Here is a 24,205-nt window from a genome sequence, read left to right as displayed (position 1 = left end):
AAAAGCACTTCTGTTTTGTTTTTAATATATTTCAGGCTACAAAAACTTCACAGGGCTAAGACTATGAAAGTTAAAAATATCAGAAAGCAGAAGCAGCACCATAATATCACACTAAAACTTTAATGGAAACATAACCTGAAATAATTCTCCATTTTATATTTCCTAATCTAAAGAACAAAATAGAAAAACAAAGATAAACCACTATTGCGGAGGCAGAAAAAAAAATCCTGAATTCATCCTCAAGGACTCATCTAACTTCCCTTTCTCAAATGTTTCCCTCTTCTGTGCCACTCCACAAACACACACAGAAAGTCAATTACTTTGCAGATAAGCATCATTTTAAAAGCAGTAATACACACTGAGAGATAATTATACAGAACAATGAGAAAGAGACTTTAAAAGTGGGTCTCAAGAGATTGCAGACACAAAAAGTTGCACACAAATATGTCATCAGTGTGCCAGATTCACTTAGAAAGAATACAATCCAGTCCTGAAATAGGGATTCTCCATCTAGGAAGTCTTTAGAGAAGTAAGGGAGCTCTAGTTACCATTTTAGCTTTCCAAAGCAATTTCATTCTCAGTTTCCTCTTCAGGACATCGACGGGGCATGATGGATCCTGTTCTGAAGCAAATAGCTTTTACAATCCTCTCACATACTTTCTCAACTCAGTAGACACCACTCTGCGTCTATCGCTTGGGTTCTGCAGTCAATTCATGACCACAAAGAACTGTGAGTGGTGTGCTGGGAGTGAGAGAGAGAGAGAGGGAGAGACTCCTCCCCCACCACACACACATACTGTGATGTAAGGTTTTCCTGTTTATGCTTATGAATTTAAACTCCCTTTTCTAAGCTCCACCATATATAAAGTTACTATAAAATAATATTTAAATGCTTAAAGACCCTTTGACATTGTGCTAAGCCTCTGAAATTTATCTTAGTTTCCTGATACATACTAGGTACCAAAGTAATTCCTCCCCCCTTCCTTAACTATAAGAGACAAAGAGAGGGGAGTGGTGAAGGGGGAGGGTTAAATAAACTGCTATTATCCAACTTGCGTAGACTTCTTTGAATAATTAAATCAGAGTGACTCCAGCTAGGCATTAACAATGTAAAGCTGCAATACCAATAGAGGAATTTATCTTTATCTTTCAGAAGCACAAAAATGGTACCTCGATATTCTAAAAGCCTTTAGAATTGAAAACCATTCAGAATCAAAACATTCAAAATGGGTTTAATGGTGCACTGATCTGATGGCAGAACAGAACACTTTCTGAAAACTTCACTTAAAAGACTTAAACATAACACATTCTCACTTCAGCAAAATGAGACTCAGGAGTTTCCATCAAACAAGAGAGGTTCTTTTTTTTCCTATTACGAAAACTCAAAGTTTTTCAGTGGGTATGTTCATGGGAATCCTGCAGTATTATTTACTTACCCAGCTCAGTAAGTGTACAATGCACTTTACAAAACAAGTATAAAATGACAGGAACACTGCCTTGAAAAGATGACAGTCTGACTCAGGATGATGTGATACACAGTTCAGCTTTCTGGACACATGGAGATGCAGAATCCTCATGGACGGCAGAAAATTAAGCCAAACTTGGAGCTTTTTGGTCAAATTGTTTTCAAATTATGAGATGGCAAAAAATTGCCTGTAGTCCTTTTGGAGGCTCTCATCTCATTAATTCGTAGCAAATACAGAGATAATAGTAGTCCATTTTCAAAATCAGTAATGTACATGAAAGTGTCACAAGCAATTCACAAACATGGGTTGTTTTTTTAAACAAAACAGGACAAATTTTTTTAAGTGTCAAAAAATCAGATACTCTGAAGAGTTCTGGTTGTGAATATATATCAGTGATATAAGGGGAAAAAGCTAACAGAGTGTTCTAGTTTAAAAAACAAATAACCAAAAATTAGGACATTCAAAGCTAAGACTGTATATTAAATATCTCCAGAAGTGTGAAAGTATGGCTCAAGATAGCTCACACTATAGTTGGTATATCAACCATACCATCTACACCTCTCCCAATGATATAACTGTTACTGTTACGCACTGTACATCTTCAACCTTTGCAATACAAGCCACTCACTCTCATTCTATTTACCCATGCCTGGCACACTAATGAACACCAGCCACCCAATACTGCATGTAAGAGCCATCCACTCCAAAGATCAGTTCTAGCTCTTCCAATTCACCTTCTCTTTGTAAGCCACCTTCCCACTATTAACCAAGAAAACACAACATTTTCACATCTTACCCTCTACATACAATCTATTAAAAAACACTGGCCTGTATCTACCATTCCATTATATGCCACAAAGCCCTAACTACCCTTGCCACCTTCTCTATATAGACTAGAAACCCCTGCACAGTTATTCTTTTTTATGATTTGTATTATCATAGCACCTAAGAGCGCTAGTCATGAACTGGGAACTCCTTGTGGTAGGCGCTGTACAAACACGACTTACTTTTCTTCATAATGTGGGTCCATGACACCTCACCCTACACATTCAATCAGATATCCACTCTGAACCTTGCCACTGTACAAATAATAGGCACAGATGTGAATGTACCTCATCTAAAGATCTCAAAGCACTTTACTGACACTAATTAAGTTCTGCTCAGACCATCTCAGTGAGGCAAGTAAATAGTATAGTATTAGTAACCCTTTTTCGGATGTATAAATTGAAGCACACAGAAGTCAAGTGCACAGATCACTCAGTGAGACAGTAACAGAGCCAAGCACGGAATAAAGGAGCGCAGACCCCTGCTCTAACTACCGGTAGACTTACTTATATATATTGATGTTATTACCAGTTAGGGCAAGCAAGGTGCTAACTCAGGGAGACTACCACTTGCAGCTGCTAACAACAGGAAACAAGGAACATTATTTTAAGCTATGAAACTAAGACTGAAGTTTATTGCCATGGTTGAACTGATTTGACTATTTTCCAGGCTGTGTGTGTTTATTTTTTGGTTGTGTAATACCAAAATGATCCAGGATATGTTCTGTGCTATATCAGATAATGTCTCTCTGTGTGTTATAAGCAACCACTAAGTCTGGTAGCTTACAAATTTAGAACTATGTTTTCAGCTCAGCTAGCCTGTAAAACTGCACCTAAAATTTTGCATGTTGAAAGTTGGCGCACAATTTTTCACATTCAAAATTTTCTATATGCAAACACCTGGATCTGTGTTGAATACATAAAACTGAATCAACAATTTTATAAACTGGTTCTAAAAATTTGGCTCATTAAGAAGCAAAATATAACAGGTTACCATGTGAAGAGGGGAGGATTCATGCTGCCAAAAGTAAAACACCAAGTCTGGACAATTATCTGTTATCAAAAAGATGAGTTCTTGTCAACTGTCCAGTTGACGCTACACTGAGGTATGATGTTCCAGCACCAGAGCTAGCAGTCACCAAAGAGGCAATTACTTCTAATCCATTGTGCTTTCATTGCAAGAAATTGGCAACAAGTTGATGCAAAAAAGAAGAAAGCAGCCCATATTTGACCGTATCTTTCTCCTATTGAAATCAATGACAAAACTCCCCATTGATTCCCAGTGACAAAGATTGGGGCCTTTGTGATTGCCTGGTCACTGAAAGCCAAGCTCAGCATTTTGCACTCAAAATAGGGTGTAATCCCACCTCCTGTGCATGTCTGTGAATCCTATTGGTTGCCGATATTTGAAAGAAATGGGGGTGGGGGGGGGGAAATGAGGCAGGAATGTCAGTCAACACTTCCACATCCAGATAGCAGGTGAGACAGACAGCCACCCTTGTAATTGATTCAACTGGCCATTATTTATTTGGTTATGATTTTGACAGATCCATGGATTTACTTATTAGCAGGGGTCAGGATGGACATTCTATACGTGCAAAAGCAGTTCTTCAATGAAACTGCAAAGGGCTCACAAATCTGATTAATTTGTAAATTGTTACTTTTAATTATGTAATATGCCAAGTTGCTTCAGTAATTAGCACTGATATATTTTCTAAACAAACAAACAAAACCAACCATATCTAAATAAATCAACCAGTAGAAGGGAGGATAATATTCAAGTATGCATTGAGCCTTTTCTTTGTTTACCAAATTATTCTGGCTTGCTTTTTATAACAGCAGTTTGCATTTATACATCATTTTTCATCCTGAAGAACTGCAAATTGCTTCACAGAAATGCAGCCCCCTCTGGGGTGCCGGGCAGCAACCCATACTACTACAGACAGAACACTTCATAACAGAGTGGGAACGGGAAATTTTTGGTCAAGGGCAGTAGAGTGTCATGGAATCTAATGTCAATGCAAAGCAGACAGTAGCTCTATTTTAAGGACTGATTAAAAAAAAACATACAATAATCTGCATAGAACTTAATTTATCTACTTTGCAAAGATGAAGGATCAGCTGGACTCTCCTAGATTTGAACCTGTGATTTCATAGAGTCTAAGTATGTTAGATCTTGGCAGGCTTATTATCAGACACAGCCACTATTTAGGTTAGCATGTAAGAGCATGTACATATCATACCAACCCCCTCCTCTCCCAACCTGTTCCTTTCCCTGATGAGGCAGGGAATATTGAGGTATAGACATCCAGCTCTTTCCAGCATTATCCATCTCTCACAGTCATAGGCACTAAATTCACTCATATTTAAATACATTTTCAAAGCAGTAGATTTCTGAGTGAGTCTTGGAGGTGAAGTGTGGTGCAGCCAAAGGGAATCGGACAAAGCGTATTTGTTCCCTAGTGCCCTCAGTCAGCTGATCCTAAGAGGAAGTGTCAGGATCAGCTTAGAGGAAGAAGTTAGATTCCACAATAAGAGTTGTCGCTTTGTAGGGAAGAGGGGAAATGGAAAACAAGATAAAAATACAATAGTCTTATCTGGAAATCTTTAATGTTTATTTGGTCAGAACTGAGACTTTAATTAGACTTTTGTTTACCTATCTCCTTAAATCATTTTAAATCATTCTTTTTAGTTTTTAAAGTTATTTCCCCACACTAGTTTAATAGCTAGGAAAAAATTAAAACGACCGTGGCCAAGCCTAATCAAAATTTAACATGGAGCCTGGAACAACCAACTCATTTGATCTTACATTTGTCCCTACCTAAGGCCCCAATTTAGCAAAGAATTTAAATATGTGCTTAAAGTTAATTATGTGCTTAACACCCAATGGAACTTAAGCCCATGCATAAGTATTTTGCTGAATCAGATCCTAGATCCTGAAGTCAATGGAATTGAGGAGCTCAACACCTGGTGGCATTACAACGTCTATCCACTATGATTACATCAGTTATATTATCTAACAATTATCACACTTTAAAATGGATATTAAAGCCAACTAAGGGATATGGATGCCTAGTTAAAAACTGAGTGTCCAAATCCCCTAGCCAGCTTTAAATTCTCAGCCTTAAACTTCTATTTTGAGAGAGGATGGGTTCCAGTGGTATTCCCCACATTAAGTACAGGGAATCTCTCTCAAACTAGTAGAATTTTTCAAGAGGAAGGAAACATTTGAATCATGGCCACTGTACAGGCTAGAAATCTAACACAGGTACCCATATTTATTCTGTTCTCTAGTATGTAACCTGTAGAGGTTAGTAGAAACAGACAATTGTAAATGTTGTTCTTACAATTAACTTTAAAAATAGAAAAATAAACATTTTATTTTAGCCTTCTAGTTGCCACACAGTCAGTGTCTGCTAAATTTAGGTATGTAAAGACCTACCCAATATATGAACACTGAAGTTCAATACAGAGAGATGCCCATGGCCACCTATAAAGTGGCACAGGGAAGAGTTCTCTTCTGCCTATCTAGGAAATTATAAGTCCCCCATCATTGTGGTATCTGATAACCTATTCAAGATGAGAAGCAGAGATCAGTATGCATATACAATACCAAAAGAATCCAGGCTCTGATTAATATAAAGGACGATCCATAAAGATCTCATGGACTGATGGTAATAAAGAAAAGAATAACTATTCTGAACCAGCTGCAGCTTGGGTTACTACAACTACTATTTTGTAGTTCCAGCAAGGTTTAATAATGATTAATTAAGCAAGATTTGCCATGATCTATACTGGCTGGTCAGCAAAGTGTTAGCAAATTTGACTCTCCATAAATGTGTTCAAACATGATAACATTTTCTAGTGAAGACAAGCCTTATGCATTTCTGCCACTTTTGCTGTATAAATTATATATGTTTCTGCTAATGCCTCTCTTTGTGCATTCTTTCACCCTTGCAAGGAGAATGAACTATAAATCCATTTGTGAATACAAACTCACCCTTTTCACTGTCTGACACTATATAGTTAACCCTGGAAAGTTCCAAAGCTGTGAACCATGGATCACTGGTGTGGTTCATGGAGCACTTAAGGATGGTCCACAGAGAACTAAGATAGTTACATAGTGCTGACCCCTCCTCATTTTTAGTTGTTGCTATAGCTAGCATCCAGGTTCTTCATTGAAAAGACAAGTCAAAACACCTATAACAGTACCTGAAAACAAAGAGGAACCAACCTTGCTGACTAACAGGGGCCACTCCTGCCTAACAGGAGTGGAAAGAGGACCATCTTCAGGGACCAGAACGACCTGCCACTAGCAGAAGAATGTCCAGGAGAGCAAGGGAAAAAGGAACAAGGTAGCCAGACTCTAGGCAGCAGATGAAAGGTACTTAGTGGCTAGACAGCACCTGCAGGAGAAAAGGGAACCAGCAGGAAAGCATGTGCACACAGGGAGAGAAGAAGTGGACCAGATTGCAAAGCAGCACACGCAGGGAAGCCTTGGTTAGAGAGAGAGTTCTGTAGAATTCTTGAGATTTAAACCATTTTAAAAGAAAGTTAAATAAACATGCTCAAAAGATGACTCACAAGTGTACTAGAATGCACACATTATAAAAAGCAAAACACAAACCTTTACATTTTATACAGAATTTTAGTGATTTATTGGCTGTGGCTATTATGTACTCCCCTTTAGTAGTATCACCATCCTACTATATATAAAGTCATTCGCTAGCATTCCTTTAATACTGTACAGACCTGATTCTCTGTTGCCCGGCACTTTATTGTGTGGTCATTTACACCAGTGCAAAGTGGGTGCAAAATGCTATCATATTAGAAAGGTAGTGTTTTAGACTGACTTGGCAGTCACTTGGCAGATTCTCATTAACGCTAAGGCCCCTTTACACAGTCTTAGAGCAGATCTATACCAGAAGTGCTACATCGGCGCAGCTGCACTGATGCAGCTCTGCCGCTGTAGCGTGTCTGGTGAAGACACTCCATGCCGACAGGAGACACTCTATGCTGACAGAAGAAGCAGAAGCTATGTCATAGTGCTGGTGAGGACAGTGCTTAGACCACTGTAACTTGTGTCGCTCAGGGGATGTCTTTTTCACACCTCTGAGCGACATAAGTTAGACCAACTTAAGTGGTAATGTAGACCTGCCCTTAGTATAAGTGAGAATCAGACCTATTTCATAGCCCTATACCTTGTGCAGCCATTTACATCAGTGCATTGGTAGCACTGTACACACACTTTGTGCTGATGTAAATGACAACAGAAGTGCAGAGTGTGATATTGCACTCCATATGTTTTATGGAAATATGCTTCTGAGTGTGAATATGATGCAACAGGAATATGCTTCATGCAAAAGATCTCTTGTAAGGTATCATTACAAAGCTTATAATCTACTGAATATATTCCTCCTATTTGTATGTATGTATCATTTTTGTATCTGAAGCAAGAAATATGAAGTATAACTCTGAGGTCCTATTGTAATTATGCAAAGTGTGGGCCATTAAAGGTGGTTTAGAATCTTGATGGCTCCCATTGACTAGGACAATTGGTTATAAATGGTTTGTTTACCTGCAAGCCTTCCTGTGTATGTGTGGGCCAACCCAGGAATAATGGAGACTAAGGGTCTTACAGTGACATGTGACCATGTCACATGATACTGGAATCCATCTTAATCCTTGTACTTTTCCATTAATGAGGTGGTGGTGGGGACAAGCACAGGCAAAAGATTTCTGCCTTGTACCAAAGCTATAAAAGGGGGTGGAGCAGGACAAAAGGGGCTGCCAGTCATGAGAAAACCCCTGCTTACCACCTGAGATGTCTGCTGGAACTATCAAGGACTGTACCAGGGAAAGGATTGGGCCCAGACTAGGAAGGAGTCTAGTCTGTGAAAGAAGCTTATTGGAACATCTCTGAGGGTGAGATATTTCCTGTAATCAGTTTCTTAATGTATTATGCTTAGACTTGCGTGGTTTTGCTTTATTTTGCTTTGTGGCTTACTTTGTTCTGTCTGTTGTTACTTGAAACCACTTAAATCCTACTTTTTATACTTAATAAAATCACTTTTGTTTATTAATAAACCCAGAGTAAGTGGTTAATACCTGGGGGAGCAAACAGCTGTGCATATCTCTCTGTCAGTGTTATAAGATGGCGGACAGTTTATGAATTTACCCTGTATAAGCTTTATACAGTGTAAAACAGATTTATTTGGGGTTCAGGCTCCCATAAAGGCTGAACACTGGGAAAATCCCTGTTAACTGAGAAGCCCCTGGGCTGAGTGAATCTCAGTTTCAATGAGCTGCAGAGAGGCATGGCCCAACCTCTGTGCTGGAGCTGACTGGAGTGTCTAACTCAGCAAGACAGGAGTGGAGGGGCACCTGGTCTGGCAGGAGGGTTGTTCTCAGTGGAATTCCAGCTCATCAAGTGACAGTCTCAAGGGAAGTTTCTGTGATCGAACCCATCACACAGCACAAGAGGGAATTAGGCCCTATGTCATCCACAGTGAATACTCATCAGCTCGGACCATTATCTTTCAAATGAATGAAAAGAACGAGGAGTACTTGTGGCACCTTAGAAATTAACAAATTTATTTGGGCATAAGCTTTCGTGGGCTAAAACCCACTTCATCAGATGCATGCAGTGGAAAATACAGTAGGAAGATATATATACACAGAGAACATGAAAAAACGGTGGTTGCCATACCAACTCTAATGAGACTAATCAATTAAGGTGGGCTATTATTATCAGGAGAAAAAAAACTTTTGTAGTGATAATCAGGATGGCCCATTTCAAGCAGTTGACAAGAAGGTGTGAGTAACAGTAGGGGAAAAATTAGCATGGGGAAATAGTTTTTAGTTTTTGTAATGACCCATCCACTCCCAGTCTTTATTCAAGCCTAATTTAATGGTGTCCAGTTTGCAAATTAATTCCAGTTCTGCAGTTTCTCGTTGGAGTCTGTTTTTGAAGTTTTTTGTTGGAGAATTGTGACTTTTAGGTCTGTAAATGAGTGTCCAGGGAGGTTGAAGTGTTCTCCGACTGGTTTTTGAATGTTATAATTCTTGACGTCTGATTTGTGTCCATTTATTCTTTTGCATAGAGACTGTCCGGTTTCGCCAATGTATATGGCAGAAGGGCATTGCTGGCACATGATGGCATATATCACATTGGTAGATGTGCAGGTGAACAAGCCTCTGATGTTGTGGCTGATGTGATTAGGTCCTATGACAGTGTCCCTTGAATAGATATGTGGACAGAGTTGGCAACGGGCTTTGTTGCAAGGATAGGTTCCTGGGTTAGTGTTTTTGTTGTGTGGTGTGTGGTTGTTGGTGAGTATTTGCTTCAGGTTTGGGGGCTGTCTGTAAGCAAGGACTGGCCTGTCTCCCAAGATCTGTAAGAGTGAGGGATCATCCTTCAGGATAGGTTGTAGATCCTTGATGATGCGCTGGAGAGGTTTTAGTTGGGGGCTGAAGGTGACGGCTAGTGGCGTTCTGTTACTTTCTTTGTTGGGACTGTCCTGTAGTAGGTGAGACATATAAACTATAGAGGTGCTAAGGTGTGTCAGAGTGGAACTCTTTCCGATGCACATTACAAAGCGCACAGGAATCCTCTCTCTGCTCCTCCTCCACTCCTTACAAGAGCCACAAAACCTCTCTTCTGCCCTGTTGGGACTTACAATATCTGTAAGAGCAGAGGCAAGAGCTCCTAGGAGCCCTTGTGCACAGTGGCTGAAATATTACAGAGTGTTTAAGAATCTTCCCTCAACTCCTATAACTCTTACAAGGTCTGCAGCCGTTTCTGCAGTTCCAGATGTCCCCATCTCTTCACAACAGTATCTCTCACTAGTTTTTACTACCTAATTGGCTATGCATGCCTGCATTTACAGCAAATCTTCCCTCAGCTGCAGCCTTTACAAGCTTTAAAGACAGATCTAAAGTGCATGCTCTGTACGTGATTTTCTAAGGCTCATAATTGGGTCAAATCAAAGCCAAAAACTCTAAGGCACTTCCCCACAATTAGGGCTATTTCCATGCCAGATTTTAGCACACAGCCCCCAGCCACTTAGGCTGTACAGCTGTTCAAAAGAAGGGAGCAAAAAATATTTTTTCCTCTCTCTTCATATTCACAAACGGATTAAATGTTTTGTTCAAACTTTCCAAAAAAATTCTCTTTGACTAGAGTCCCAAGGCCTGATTCTCCTCTCATTTGCACCATTTTAAAAAAAACTTTGTTTATACTTTTCAGATTTTCAGCACATACAAAGAAAAGTCATTGTTTCTTTTCAGTCTGGTAACTCAATTGACATCAGTGGAGCTCCTTTCAATTTACATTGCTGGGAGACCAGAATCCACCTCGATGACAGGAAAAATCCAACTACCCCAAAATTAGTATTTTTCGGAATATGATGGCTGACTGAAAACAGGAGGCTAATATAACCTGAAAACCTTTACATCACTATAACAACAGTGGTCACTACCACACCACTGTTACATCACAACACAAAGCAAAAATGAACATGCTGTCATTGACATGCTCCACTCTCAGTAATTTCTTTGTAAAAAAAAACAATTGTTTTCAAAAGATGAAAAAATGTTTCTCTCATAAAAGTCAGCGGTTTTGTGAAACTCCAAACTGCTGGACAGATTTCCCTTTTTAAATGTCTTTGGTCAAATTAGTGGATTTCGGCCCCTGTGAGATATTGATATAATTGGAGTGCACCAAGATGTCATACATTACAATTATTGGGGGAGGGACAGCTAAGTGGTTTGAGCATTGGCCTACTAAACCCAGGGTTGTGAGCTCAATCCTTGAGGAGACCATTTAGGGATCTGGGGCAAAAAATCTGCCAGGGACAGTACTTGGTCCTGCTGTGAAGGCAGGGGACTGGACTTGCTGACCTTTCAAGGTCCCTTCCAGTTCTATGAGATAGGTATATCTCCATATAATAATCAAGAGATAACACTGAGATGTCAAAGACAGAGTCACACCTGAAAGGGACTTACAGATTCTTCAGCTTTTTGTCTCAGTCAAATTTAAGTGAGCCAGGAATTACATATACATGCACCATCTTGTTTGCTTTTCATTCTCAGGTTAAAAACAAAAAACAAAAAACCAAAAACCGTATATAGTAATATTTGTTCATGTTTCTTAGTTGTGCTAACTGTTGTCTTTTGGGAGTTTAAAAATAAATCCAGCATTTAAATATCTCCATCCTCCTGCCTTAGTTTCGTTGGTTCTTGCTCTCCCTTTTCATCTGATGTTCCATAGCACAAATCTCTGCTACTTACTAGGCATTTTTGTTATCTTCAATTATGATCCCCACCCTTTCCCTCAGTGTCTCTTCCAGATACTCTTCCCTCCCTTTCTGATTTATCCTCTTTCATTTTGTAGTCCTTGATGCTTAGTCCCCACTGCTCTTTATTTTGCAGCAATGTTTTAGCCTACTCTGTACACACATGCTTCTAATTTCCCTATTGCTCAGTATGCTTCTTGTGTGTGCATGTGGACCAATCTGGTTTTATATAGTGCCTTTCATACCCTGGATATCCCAAAGTACTTTATAAAACAAAGTACTAGATACTGCAGGCCAGATCCTCAGGACTGTCCCTTACTGCCACCAGCACAACTTGGGGAAGAACAGCACAAATATGGCACTAAGTCTTTGTAGGGCCCTGATCCTTGAACAGCCAGGCTGGCGCCAATGACCAACATGGAGTGGCCTTAGGGCGGCTCTTACTTGTGCGGGCTGCAACAGCCTCCAGGGGGCATTCCAACAGCCATGGACTGCAGAAGTGAAGCAATGCTCTGGCCATAACCCCTTTTCTCCTAGTTATACTCCATATATGTTGGACTGTGAGGGAACAGCATAAAACTATGCCAGTTTTAGGGCACTGGAGGATTCCTCTATACAGTGGGAGGACTGAACTGACGTCATAAACCAGCTTTAAGTCTGCTTTGTGCTGCCAGAATAGCAAGTAGATTTAGCCAGACCAAGGATTTAGCCCCAGACGCGCAGTGACTGTTCAGACTTTGGAACCGTGCAAGGCTTGAACAAATTTCCTGAACTTCTGGGTTTCTTGTTCTTTGCAATAAGTTTTTTTTTCTCTCAAAAATCTAATAATCTACAAATTGCTCAGATTTTTAGAGAGCATTTCCCCTAGAAAACAACAAGAGAGCCAACAGTCCATCAACCCTCTCCTCAACTCACTACTGACCCAAGAAAGGATAGCCAGGTGTGTATTGCTAAGAGAAGAGAGGAAAAGGGGACTTTGCTCATTTCTCCTCCTCCTCCCTTTTTGAGGAAGAACTGTGTTCTCCATCCTCTCCCCCTCTCTACTAAGGCAAGGTAAGATATCACTAAGGCATCCACACCAGATTTCCTCCTCCATCCCAAAAGAACATCCTATTATCGAGTCCTACACAAATATATTGTAATATTAAAAGACATCTTCATGGGATAACATACTACTGAAAAAGAAAGTTTTCTTGTGGTGAAGCAAGCAGTTCCTCCTTTTGTTTGCAAAGTTGAGTGGGGGGAGGTGGGGCTTATTCATGGTTTGAGACCCAAACCGGCCTCTGATACAAGTACCCATTTAAAGAGTAACTTCCAACATACTGTTTCCTTCTCTGTACACCTCCTCTGGGATTTTTTCCTACTCATTTAAATAATTATTAATACTCCAATCAGCAACAGGCACAAACACATTCGCTGTGGTGAAAACCACAGCAAAGAAATTGTTAAAATCTTTGAAAAGTCCTCATCCTCCTTAATTGCTCCCCTAACTCCCTGGTAGTCTAGCAGACCTATCAATTCTCTAGTGAGATTCTTGCTTTTGATAAACTTACAAAGCTGGTGGGGGGGAAGTATGCATGCCTTCTATGACTCTGTTACGGTATGGTTAAGTAGTATCTATGATGACTAAGGAATTTAATTTCCTTAATTTTGATTCTAGTTTCTTTTTGACTAGCCTCAATTTTTCTTTAATTCCCCTTTCTAAAATTTTGCATAACAGTGCTAGTTTTATTACAATTATTCCCCAGAGGATGCTGAACTTAGTAATTACATTGTGGGCTCCCTTATTCAGTGGCACTATCAGTACCTTTCACTCTATCTGGGGCCTCTCTCTGCTCTTGAACAGACTTTTGTCAGTTAGCTCTGTCTTTATAACTTAACTAGTTCAAAGCAAAAAGGACTTTGCCCCTCCCACCCATTCAGTTGCAATCAGTTGGCTTGTCTTTAGTTTGACTCATTCACTTTGAAGAGGCACAGATTTCAAAACAGGCCAATTCAATAATTTAGTTTTATTACTTCTAAAGAGACTAGTTCCAGAGATTAGTTTTATTAGCTACCCCTAGAACAGCTACTGCCCTAAGAATTAGTTAACAGTTTCTAAAATATCTATTTCAAAGACCAGGATTTAAATTCCAAAATTAACTCTGCATCTTTGGTTCAAAAGGTTTAATTAGAGCATTAAAGTATCATCTTGTGAACTGTGTAGGTGTGGGGACCAGCCCAGAACCACAAAGCAAAGCTGAGCCATATGCTAACACCACCTTCTTGTCCCCTAAGACAGCCGGAATCAACCCTTCAATAATAGGGAGCAACTGATAATCAACCATTACATTATTTTGTGGTTTCTATTATAGTTAACAGAGCATTCTTTGAAAGAAAGAAAGAAAGAAAGAAAGAAAGAAAGAAAGAAAGAAAGAAAGAAAGAAAGAAAGAAAGAAAGAAAGAAAGAAAGAAAGAAAGAAAGAAACCACACAGGTTGAACTCTTCAACTGGAAGTAAATAGTTTATTTCCTGGCCAGCGATTCAGAAATCCAGCATTTTGAGAGCTCTGCCAGGTGACAATCTTAGAAAAATAAGAGGGCTTCAAAAGAGGGCAAAAGAATCTTGCACTTAGATTCCTTAACTTCCTCCTCAGGTCACCCCATTCTTAAAATGGACCTGGATAAGGCACTCACAGGCTGTGAATCAGAATGAGCACCCTAAGCCCAACTCTGTTCTCAGTTACAATGATGTAAATCCACTGAAGTCAATGGAGTCTCGCTGATGTAACTGAAAGCAGGACTTAGGGCTCAGTCCAACTACCCTTGAAGTCAACAGAAAGACTCTAATATTCCAGCTGCATTGGGACCTCACCCTTTCTTTTTCTTGGAGTTCAACCAGAAGCAGCATCTTCTTCTGCTTCACTGGAACAAAGTGGAGAACATTAAAGTAAAGTAAGAATTCATTACTTATCAACGTGCCCCTTTGAATCTATTTTGCAGCATTCATTCTACCCGATTTCATCCCATCCTGTATAACTTTATTACCTCCATGAAGCCCTGCTCCAGAGCTGAACACATTATGCACCATTATATCAGAGCTCCCCATTCTTTACAATTTTCTTTTGAGCACCGCTCCTTGCTCTCCCCTTCAAATCTAAACAATGGAACTAAAAAGACATACAGAACAAACAACATTTAAATTAATATACTGCTCTCTACAACCACATAACTCTGTTTCCATCTGCTGCTCATTTCCTAACTGAAACTTCAGGGCTTTATTGACAGGGGAGGCCTGTCCATATAGGCGAACTAGGCAGTCGCCTAGGGTGATAAGTTAAACGGGGCGCCAAATTCGAGGGAAAAAAATCATATGAAAAAGATGAAAAAAATACAAATAAAATGAAGATGTCATTATTTCAATTCCTGTGCGCGTATGGAGGCAATATGAATTATAATTCATTTCTCTACATTTCTGAGCATTTATTAATATGTCAAATCTTTTATTTACTGAAAAATAAATATTTTAGCCAAAAAAAATTTCAATTTGTGACATAGGGTCAAGATGGCCCACTCTGCAATTTTGATAAGCAATAACTCAGCCACCATGAAACACATCTGCCAGCGGCAAGAGCTGCAATGCTAGTGACACCTAACTCGAATACACATCAAGGTTGCATAGCCGGAAATTCATGTACAGCAGAGATATCACGAGTTGATACATGTCAAACGGTCATTTCAAATGGTCATTTTAACACACGTCATAGGTAGATGGTTAAGAATTGAGCGAATACTGTGGAAAATTGTGTTTCTTGGTGACAAAGAATAAAGAATAATGTCTTTCAGCATTAAAAATCCAAAATGTGAGTATCTTTAAGAGTTATTAAACCTTAGCGTTATCGGGCTATATAATTATGAACTTTTCTTTGTTATAATTGGTTCACATGTAATAAATAAGGTCCATAAAAGAAAAGTAACAGTGTTAATGCTTAATAGACTACAAAAGTGATGACATCACACTCCAAGCGGGTAACCTTGAGGAAGGGGATTACTTTCCAAACAACTGGTGTCGGGTTATAACGTTGAAAAAGGTCATTTTGTTTCCGTGTAAATGCTGTAACTAACTCTTTTAATAGGTAAGTGAGTGTATGAACCTTAAAGCAGTGAAAAGATGTGTTGGGATGGCTGCAATGTGGGTTAAATCGCCAACCATGTGGTGTGTCAGCCATCCTTAACGCTATAATGCTTGCAGTCGGGAGTACAGTACATAACACTATTCAAATGCCCCATGGCAGAAAGAGAAAAAAGAAAACCCTCAAGAGCTTAGTATCGTAAACGAAAGGGTGAGAAGGAAAAGGACCAAAACAGCAGGGATCCTTCCTGAAATATCTTCTTTTTAATCCAAATAAAGATGGAAGCAGTTCACAGCATCCAAATGAAGGAATTTTACTTGGAGAGAGGTTAGCTCACATCCACATGGAAGCAGTCTGGAACATCCAGATGAAGGTATATCACTTCAAGATGAGGGTAGCTCACATCCACAAAAAAGCAGTTTGGTAACTCAGGATGATGGAAACTTACTTCTAGATGAAAGCAGCTCACAGCATCAGACTGACATGGAAGTGGAGAAAATTTATTCACCTTCGGAGACACATGCAGAAATTGAAGTAAATGAAGTAGATGAAAGAAAGGATGAGGAAGTTACAAACAAGTTACAGTATGAGGACCCAGCTTCATGGCCCAGATGTGATGATAGTGTGCAGCAAATTCTTGCGGAACATGGACCAAACAAGTTCATGAATTTCCCTTCCCTAAGGATGGAAATAAAAAAAATTTCTCTGCTCAGCATTACAAGAGGAAACTCATTAATGGGGAAGAAATTCATCTAAACTAGTTACAATATTCAGTGTTGAAAGACTCTGTGTTTTGCTTTTGCTGCAAGTTGTTTAGAAAGCAAGCAATTGGTATATCACTTACTGAAAATGGTTTGAAGGACTGGAAAAACATATCTTCAATTCTCTCTTCACATGAAAGAAGAACAGAACATTTGGAATGTTTCAAAATTGGAAAGAACTTGAATTATGATTTGAAAAAAGGAAAAATTATTGATGAAGAAAATTTACATGTGATCAAGGAAAAAGAAGAATATTGGCAACAAATATTAGAGTGTCTGATTGCTTTAGTGAGAGTCCTCGGTGGGCAAAATTTAGCATTCCGCAGCCGTGGCAGAAATGAAAAATTATACACTCCAGGTAATGGAAACTTTTTAAAATTTGTTGAGTACCTAGCTTTGTTTGATCCAGTCCTGAAGGAGCATCTACGTAAAATAACTGATCATGAAACATAGGTTCATTACTTGGGAAAAAATATGCAGAATGAACTGAATCAAATCCTAGCAAATGCAATTAAAAAGAAAATTGTAGAAGCTGCCCATTCTGCAAAATACTTTTAAATAATACTGGACTGTACACCAGATGTGAGTCATGTTGAACAAAATGATGATGATCATTTGTTTTGTAAATATGGAAAAGTCTGCAGATGAAGATAATGTTGAAGTGCTCATAAAGGAACATTTTTGGGGTTTCGTACCACTGAAGGAGACAACTGGAGCATTTATGACTGAAACTATTCTACAAGAGCTTGAAACAATGTCATTATCTGTTGAAAACTTACGTGGCCAAGGCTTTGATAATGGGAGTAATATGAAAGGTAAAGACAATGGTGTGAAAAGGAGAATGATGGAAATCAATCCTAGGGCCTTTTTCATTCCTTGCAGTGCGCATTCTCTGAATTTGGTTGTCAATGATGCTGCTAGATACTGTTTGGAGGCAAGCAGTTTCTTTGACCTGGTGCAACGTGTTTATGTGTTTTTCTCAGGCTCAACACGCCATTGGGAGATTCTGACTCGCCATGCAAATTCTCTGACTGTGAAACCACTTGGTCAGACAAGATTGGAGAGTCGCATTGATGCTTTGACTTCGCTATCAACTTGGAAACATTTATGATGCCCTAACTGAAATTTCTGATGCTACTACCTTTACTGGATCATCTGGCAATATGGCACGTTCAGATGCAGAAGCTCTTGCAAATGGCCTTTCCAAGTTCAAATTTGTGACTTCACTCATTTTGTGGTATAATATCCTTTTCGAGATTAACCTCACTAGTAGGCAGCTTCAGGAAAGGAACTTGAACATACATTCTGCAATTCAAAAACTGCAGCAAACTAAAAATATTCTGGAGAAATTCAGAAGTGATGAAGAGTTCGAAAGAACACTGGTAGATTCTCTTGAGTGTGCTGAAGAAAGAGACTTTCCAACCAGATCCAGTTCACATTCAGCAAAAGAAACAGCAGTTTTTGTATGAAGGACGAGACATACCCATTTAGAACCCAAAACAAAGGTTCAAAGTGAATTTCTACTTCACAGTCCTTGATACTGCTATTCACTCGGTTGACGAAAGATTTCAACAGATGCAGCAGCTAGAGTCAGTATTTGGCTTTCTATATGATATCCACAGCTTGCAAAAGAAAACAGCAAAACAGGTAAGAGAATTTTGTATAAAACTGGAGTTGGCATTGACTCATGAAAATTCAAAAGACATTGTGTAGTGAGCTTCAGGCTTTTTCAAGACGACTTAAGAAACATTCCACTCCTGAAGAAGTACCGAAGCTTGTTTGTGAAAATAAACTCTGACAGTTTTCCAAACATTTTTATAGCTCTACGCATTCTTTTAACTTTGCCAGTTTCCATAGCTAGTGGGGAACGTGGCTTCTCAAAGTTAAAATTGATAACAACATATCTGCGTTCAACAATGGTGCAAGAGAGACTTGTTGGACTTGCCACAATGTCAACAGAGCATGAAATAGCTGGAAAACTGGATCTAAAAGAACTAGTAACTGAATTTTCAAAACTTAAAGCAAGAAAAGTCATGTTTTAAGAGCACAGAATGTTTTTTATTCTGAGTGTTTTGTAAATACAGGTTGAAGTTCATTGAAGAGTTTTCTTATTTCTTTCTATATTGGACGTGGTGGTAATGGCAGTTAAAGCAGGATAGCATAATGGATGATTTTGGATTTGTAACAATAAAAATTAAAATTAACATTTTAATGCATTTTTATTTGAAATCGGACTGAAATATCATCTAGCTGTCATGCACAAATCTATTCTGAAAATTTTGTGTATCTATTTTAACTGATCTCAGAAACATTGGTTGGACAGATGGAAGGACAAAGTGAATAATTAAGCCTCTGTTTAAAAAAACAAAAACAAAACATTAAAAGGAAAAAGGGGGCAAAACGTTTTCCAATTTACCAAAAACCTCAGCCTAGATCTGCCCTTGGGGCTTGGAGGGGTGGGGGCGCCGATTGCATGGCTCGCCTAGGGCGCCAGCTGCTGGCAGCTAGTCTAGGGCCTCCCCTGTTTATTGATTATCATGATTCTGAATAAAACTATGGATCTGTTAAATTAGACGGGGTAAAAAAGGCACAGCAATAACAATTTGTCACCTTCAGTTGATTTACCTCCTCCATCTCTAAAGTATCCCATATTCGGGTATAGTGGTCCATACATCAGTGCCGTGTACTCTCCAGGCTTAGTGGGAGCTTTGTTTCTAGATGCTGCTTGTGCAGTCTTCTATTAAATCTCTGCAGAATCAGATACTTGCAGGAGGAATTCTGTATCTGTGTGAAAGAAATAAGGGAGAGGTGTTTTAAATACAAACGGTAACATATTTCCTCATATGTTCTCATGATCTCTTTCTTATGAGATTAATCCATTGAATATAGTCATTGTATAGATATGGAGGCAGGCACATGCAATATTCGTTAGTTACATAGAAAGCCACTGGTCAGAGTGGATGGCATAGTGGATTAGGCCTCAAATCTCACTTTCCAACCTTCCCAATTCCCCTCTTTCTCTGTCATTGTTGAATGCACCATTAACCTCTTTGCAACTAGGGCCTGCAACCTGGGTGTCATATCAGACTCCTCCCTCTTGTTTGTACTGCACATGCAAGCTGTGTCCACATCGTGCTGCTTCTTCCTCCATAAGAGTATGTCTAGATTAGGAAAACAGGTTGGGAACACATTTTCAAACAAGATCCTATCTAGACTAAGAAGGTAGGTTGAACACCTATCAAGTCCAGCCTTCTCTTTCTGTCCACACTGCTAGAACTCCTACCCAGGTCCTTGTCTCCAATCTTGACTACGACAAACTCCTCCTCTCTGGCCTCCCTAGCACCAGACATCACCCCTGCTCCAGTCCATTCAAAATGCAACTGCTAAAATGGTCTTCCTCGATCATGGTTCTGAACACATCCCCTCTCTGAATCACTGGCTCCCATTTTCTGCTGCACTGAATTCAATCATCGAGTACTCACCTATAAGGCCCTTACAACTCTGCTCCTCCCTACTGATTCGCTCTTTTTTGAGGCCTCCCATCCCTGTAGCTTCATCCACTCTACCAATGATGCCACGCTTGACCTTTGATTGGTCTGCTTCTCCCACCATCATATTCATGGTTTCTTCTCTGCCACCGTTATGCATGGAACACCTACTTTGAACTAGCTGATAAAACCACTGTCCTTTCCTTCTTCAGATCTCTCTTCAAGCTCTACTTCTATTGTGATGCCTACAAGAGATCACCAATTCATAATGGCTAGGTAAAGGGCCAGTGGGGACTGCTAATGTTTATTTCTGTTAAAAACAAAAGTTGAAATGACATAGAACAATCAAGTTATGCATCTAGCCTATCTAAATGCATGTTCTTATTTCTGATACTTTGTTTCTCTGTCCCACATCCCTCCTGGTTGCTACACACCCTTACCACATCTTGCCTTAAATTAGATTGAAAGTGCTTTGGGACAGGGGTTGTGTCTTCCTATGTATTTGTAAAGCTTCTAGCACAATGAGATCCCAATCCTGACTGGCACTGATAATAATAATAATATGGATCCACAGGGTCAAATCCCATCAACTCAATCTTTTGCACTTCTGATGTAGGCTAACAGAATATTATGCAGTCCAATGAGTTTGGATCCTTAGATGAGATGTCACAAACTTTGGTCCCATCTGTTTGGCTAAGCTATTATCAGATCCAATTGTACTTTTGAAAACAGTATGCCCCAGCGTCCTTAGCCAAAACTTTCCTTCTTGTCACTTGTGCTCTTTGCTGTTTAGCAGCTGCATTACAGTCCTGGAGTATGTACACAGGACCAAATCTGGTTCACCTTTTGTACACAAGTATTCCTATGGACCTCCACAGAATTACTTGTAAGTGACAAGTTTTGAACCACCGTTTGTAAACATTTTAGGGTCCTTTGGGATTAAGTTGTTTATTATTATGAACACATTTGTGCTCGGATGCCAAAATATTCATTTTCTATTTCCAGCCATCTGACATCTATTTTTATTTCCACTTTAAATAAAGACACACTGAAACAAAAGACAGGAAGGTGCACAATGCTAGAGACATCCTACAATTACAGGAAGTTGACCATGCTGTGATCGTTCAGCTTATTCCTGAACAGTTGAACCCTCCTTAAGATTCAGCCAAAGACCAAAAAGCAAAACAAAACCCAAAAGGAAGCGTTATAGAGGAAAATCCTTCTGCATTTGGATACCATGATGATGGGAGATGTTAGAGAGAACCCAAATTTGGAATAGTAGGTAGCACAAAAGAAAATGAGATATATAATTATATAATAAAAATAGAAAGAGGATTGAGGGATAGCTACACATACAAACATAACAGAAATGTCAAGAACAATTGTTTGCCTGGGAATAAAATTAAAAATTATAAAATACCCTAATGCATTATAAGAACATTTGTGTATTAAAAAGGACAATGGCAAGTACCTATGTTAGGAATTTATGTTAGGGTGCCCTTTACTGTAATAGATGAGCACAGTAACGGAACATTTCAGGCAGCTGAAGCCCCAAAGTGATCTGGTGAGGAATGCCCTTTAGATTTTAAACATTAAAAAATAATAATTATAAACCCCACCAGTTAGCAAAAAGTTAAAAAACATCACACAGCATGAGAGAATCTACAGTGTATTGTGTTGATTTGCACAAGCAGCGTGTGACGGTGCACTCCATATGATGTTATGAAAATATGCTAATGAGTGTGAATATAATGTAACTGGAATATGCTTCATGTAAAAGGTCTCTTGTAAAGTATCATTACAAAGCTTATAATCTACTGAGTGTGTTCATCCTATTCGTATAAATGTATCATTCTTGTATCTGAAACTAGAAATATAAAATATAACTCTGAGGTCCTATTGTAATTATGCAAAGTGTGGGCCATTAATGGTGGCTTGGAATCTTGATGACTCCCATTAACCAGGACAATTGATTGTAAATGGCTCTGTTTACTTGTAAGTCTTCCTGTATACCTGTGTGCTGGCAAGTGGGTAATGAAGTCTTACAATGACATGTGATCATGTCACCTGTACTGGAATCCATCTTTAACCCTGTGCTTTTCCATTTAGAAGGAGGGGTGGGAACCCAGAGAGGGACAAAGGATTCCCGCCTAGTGCAAAAGATATATAAGGGGGTGGAACAGAACAAAAGAGGCTGCAGTCATGAGAAATCCTGTAGCTACCACCTGAGCTGGAACAAGGACTGTACCAGGGAAAGGATTGGGCCCAGACTAGAAAGAGGCTAGTCTGTCAAAGAAGCTTATTGGAACATCTCAGAGGTGAGATTTACCTGCATTGTTTCCTACTGTATTAGGCTTAGACTTGTGTGTTTTATTTTATTTTGTTGGTAATTTACTTTGTTCTGTTTGTTTTTACTTGGAATCACTTAAATCCTACTTTTTATATTTAATAACATCACTTTTTATTTATTAATTAACCCAGGGTATGTATTAATACCTGGGGGCGCAAACAGCTGTGCATATCTATCAGTGTTATAGAAGGCAAACAATTTATGTGTTTACCCTGTATAAGCTTTAAAACGGATTTATTTGGGGTTTGGACCCCTTTGGGAGCTGGGTATCTGAGTGCTGGAGACAGGCTCATTTCTTAAGCTATTTTCAGTTAAGTCAGTCTATAATTCTGGATGAAAAAAAATTCTGACAGACTACAGAAAAAAGGGACTTGGTGGTGTTCTTTAAAAGTGAAGTAACATTAAAAATGAAATGAACACAAAATCTTTCTGCAGACGTAAAAATGTATGAGTCACTTGCAGGGATAATAGATATGCTCTTGCCAGATCCTGGTGGTCAAAATGCATTAAAATAAACTATTATTCCAGCAGGCTAATGGTAGGTGTTCCATACTGCTATATAGGAGGCACATGATTTTCTCCCCTTTTTTAGTACTGGTGAGCAGACCCAGACTGGAAGCCTTGGAGCAAAGGTGAAAGTAAGCCGGTACACCCCAGGCCCTTTAAATTGCCACCAGAGCCCCACTGCTGGAGCCCTGGGGTAGGGCTGTGGGGCTCTGGCTGCTATTTAAGAAGTCCAGGGCTCCCACTGCTTCTACCACCCCGGTCCTTTAAATAGCCGCTGGAGCCCCGCCACCACAACTCCAGGGCTCCAGCGGCTATTTAAAGGGCCGGGGCGGTACAAGCAGGGGAGCCCTGGGCCCCTTAAATAGCCCACAGAGTCCTGGGATAGCGGGGGGCTCCAGGGGCTATTTAAAGGGCCCTTGACTCCAGCTGCCTCTGCCGCCCTGGTCCTTTAAATAGCCGCTGGAGCCCCACCGCTTCCCCAGGGTTCCAGCAGCTATTTAAAGGACCGGGGCGGTAGAAGCACAGGAGCCCTGGGCCCTTTAAATAGCCCCCGGAGCCCCCAGCTATCCCAGGGCTCTGTGGGCTATTTAAAGGGCCCAGGGTCCTGCTGCTACCCTGGTGGGGGAGGAGGAGGGGCACTTACCTTACAGGGTAGGCTGGGGTTGGCTCTGACCCCCTCAGCCCCGCCCCTTCCGCCCTAGGCCCTGCCCCTTCCGGGGGCCAGAGCTGGCCCCAGCGTACCAGTAAGTCACTGGACTTACACCTCCAAGGCAGGGGTGAAAGTAAGTCCTCAAGTCACCAAAAAGATACACAGCATAAACTGATGCAATGCAAGCTTTGCCAGAATGCCTTGCCTATATGCCTCAACTCCTACCTGAAACTGCCACCTTGAAGAGAACAGTTCAGTCCCTAAACCCAAATCTGTCCTTGATCTCTTTGCCGAGATTACCAATAAGGAGTACCAGATAGTATCACCTATAGCGATGGGTTTTGTGATGTGGACATCTGTCAACTGAGGACTGGAATTAAACCATCAAATCCATTTCACGCTGGCCACCAAATTGCCATCATGTGGTCATAGCTTTCGGTCATTACGGAGTTATTCTGGATTAAAACCAGGAAGCTAGAGGTGAAGAGACGCTGTATCCCACGGTAAACACCATTCAGTTACTTTTTATGGTTTGTTTTCTTAAACTTTATTTGGAGAGCAAGGCAAAAGCAAAGAAATCACTGCACTTTTTTGCTTTAAAAGTTGGTTTAGACACACAGTACACCAGGACCAGATGTGTATTTATCGCTATAACGTAGCATGATGTGTAAGTCAATAATTTGGCAACCTCTTTAGAGAAGGAATTTGCTTATTTTTTGTTCCACTAGCTGATCCAAAACCATTTCCAAAGTT

At 39.8% G+C, this 24,205-nt stretch overlaps 1 protein-coding gene across 6 annotated transcripts in view; it reads right to left on the bottom strand.

Moving 5' to 3' along the window:
• Positions 1-24,205, bottom strand: part of RGL1 (ral guanine nucleotide dissociation stimulator like 1) — a 150,392-nt gene that overhangs the window by 101,079 nt on the left and 25,108 nt on the right. For 4 of the 6 annotated variants that reach the window (XM_034779671.1, XM_034779665.1, XM_034779668.1 and 1 more), the window contains one exon: positions 19,084-19,242. In XM_034779671.1, the coding sequence (XP_034635562.1) occupies positions 19,084-19,128 (45 nt within the window). In that variant the 5' untranslated portion in view covers positions 19,129-19,242. Of the gene's footprint in view, positions 1-548; positions 916-19,083; positions 19,243-24,205 lie in introns of those variants that run through there. The other 2 variants (XM_034779670.1, XM_034779666.1) reach the window with 2 other exon arrangements.

This window comes from Trachemys scripta, chromosome 8 (assembly GCF_013100865.1).
Source record: "Trachemys scripta elegans isolate TJP31775 chromosome 8, CAS_Tse_1.0, whole genome shotgun sequence".
In the NCBI taxonomy this organism is placed as follows: Eukaryota; Metazoa; Chordata; order Testudines; family Emydidae; genus Trachemys; species Trachemys scripta.
This window is presented reverse-complemented; position numbering and strand designations above follow the sequence as displayed.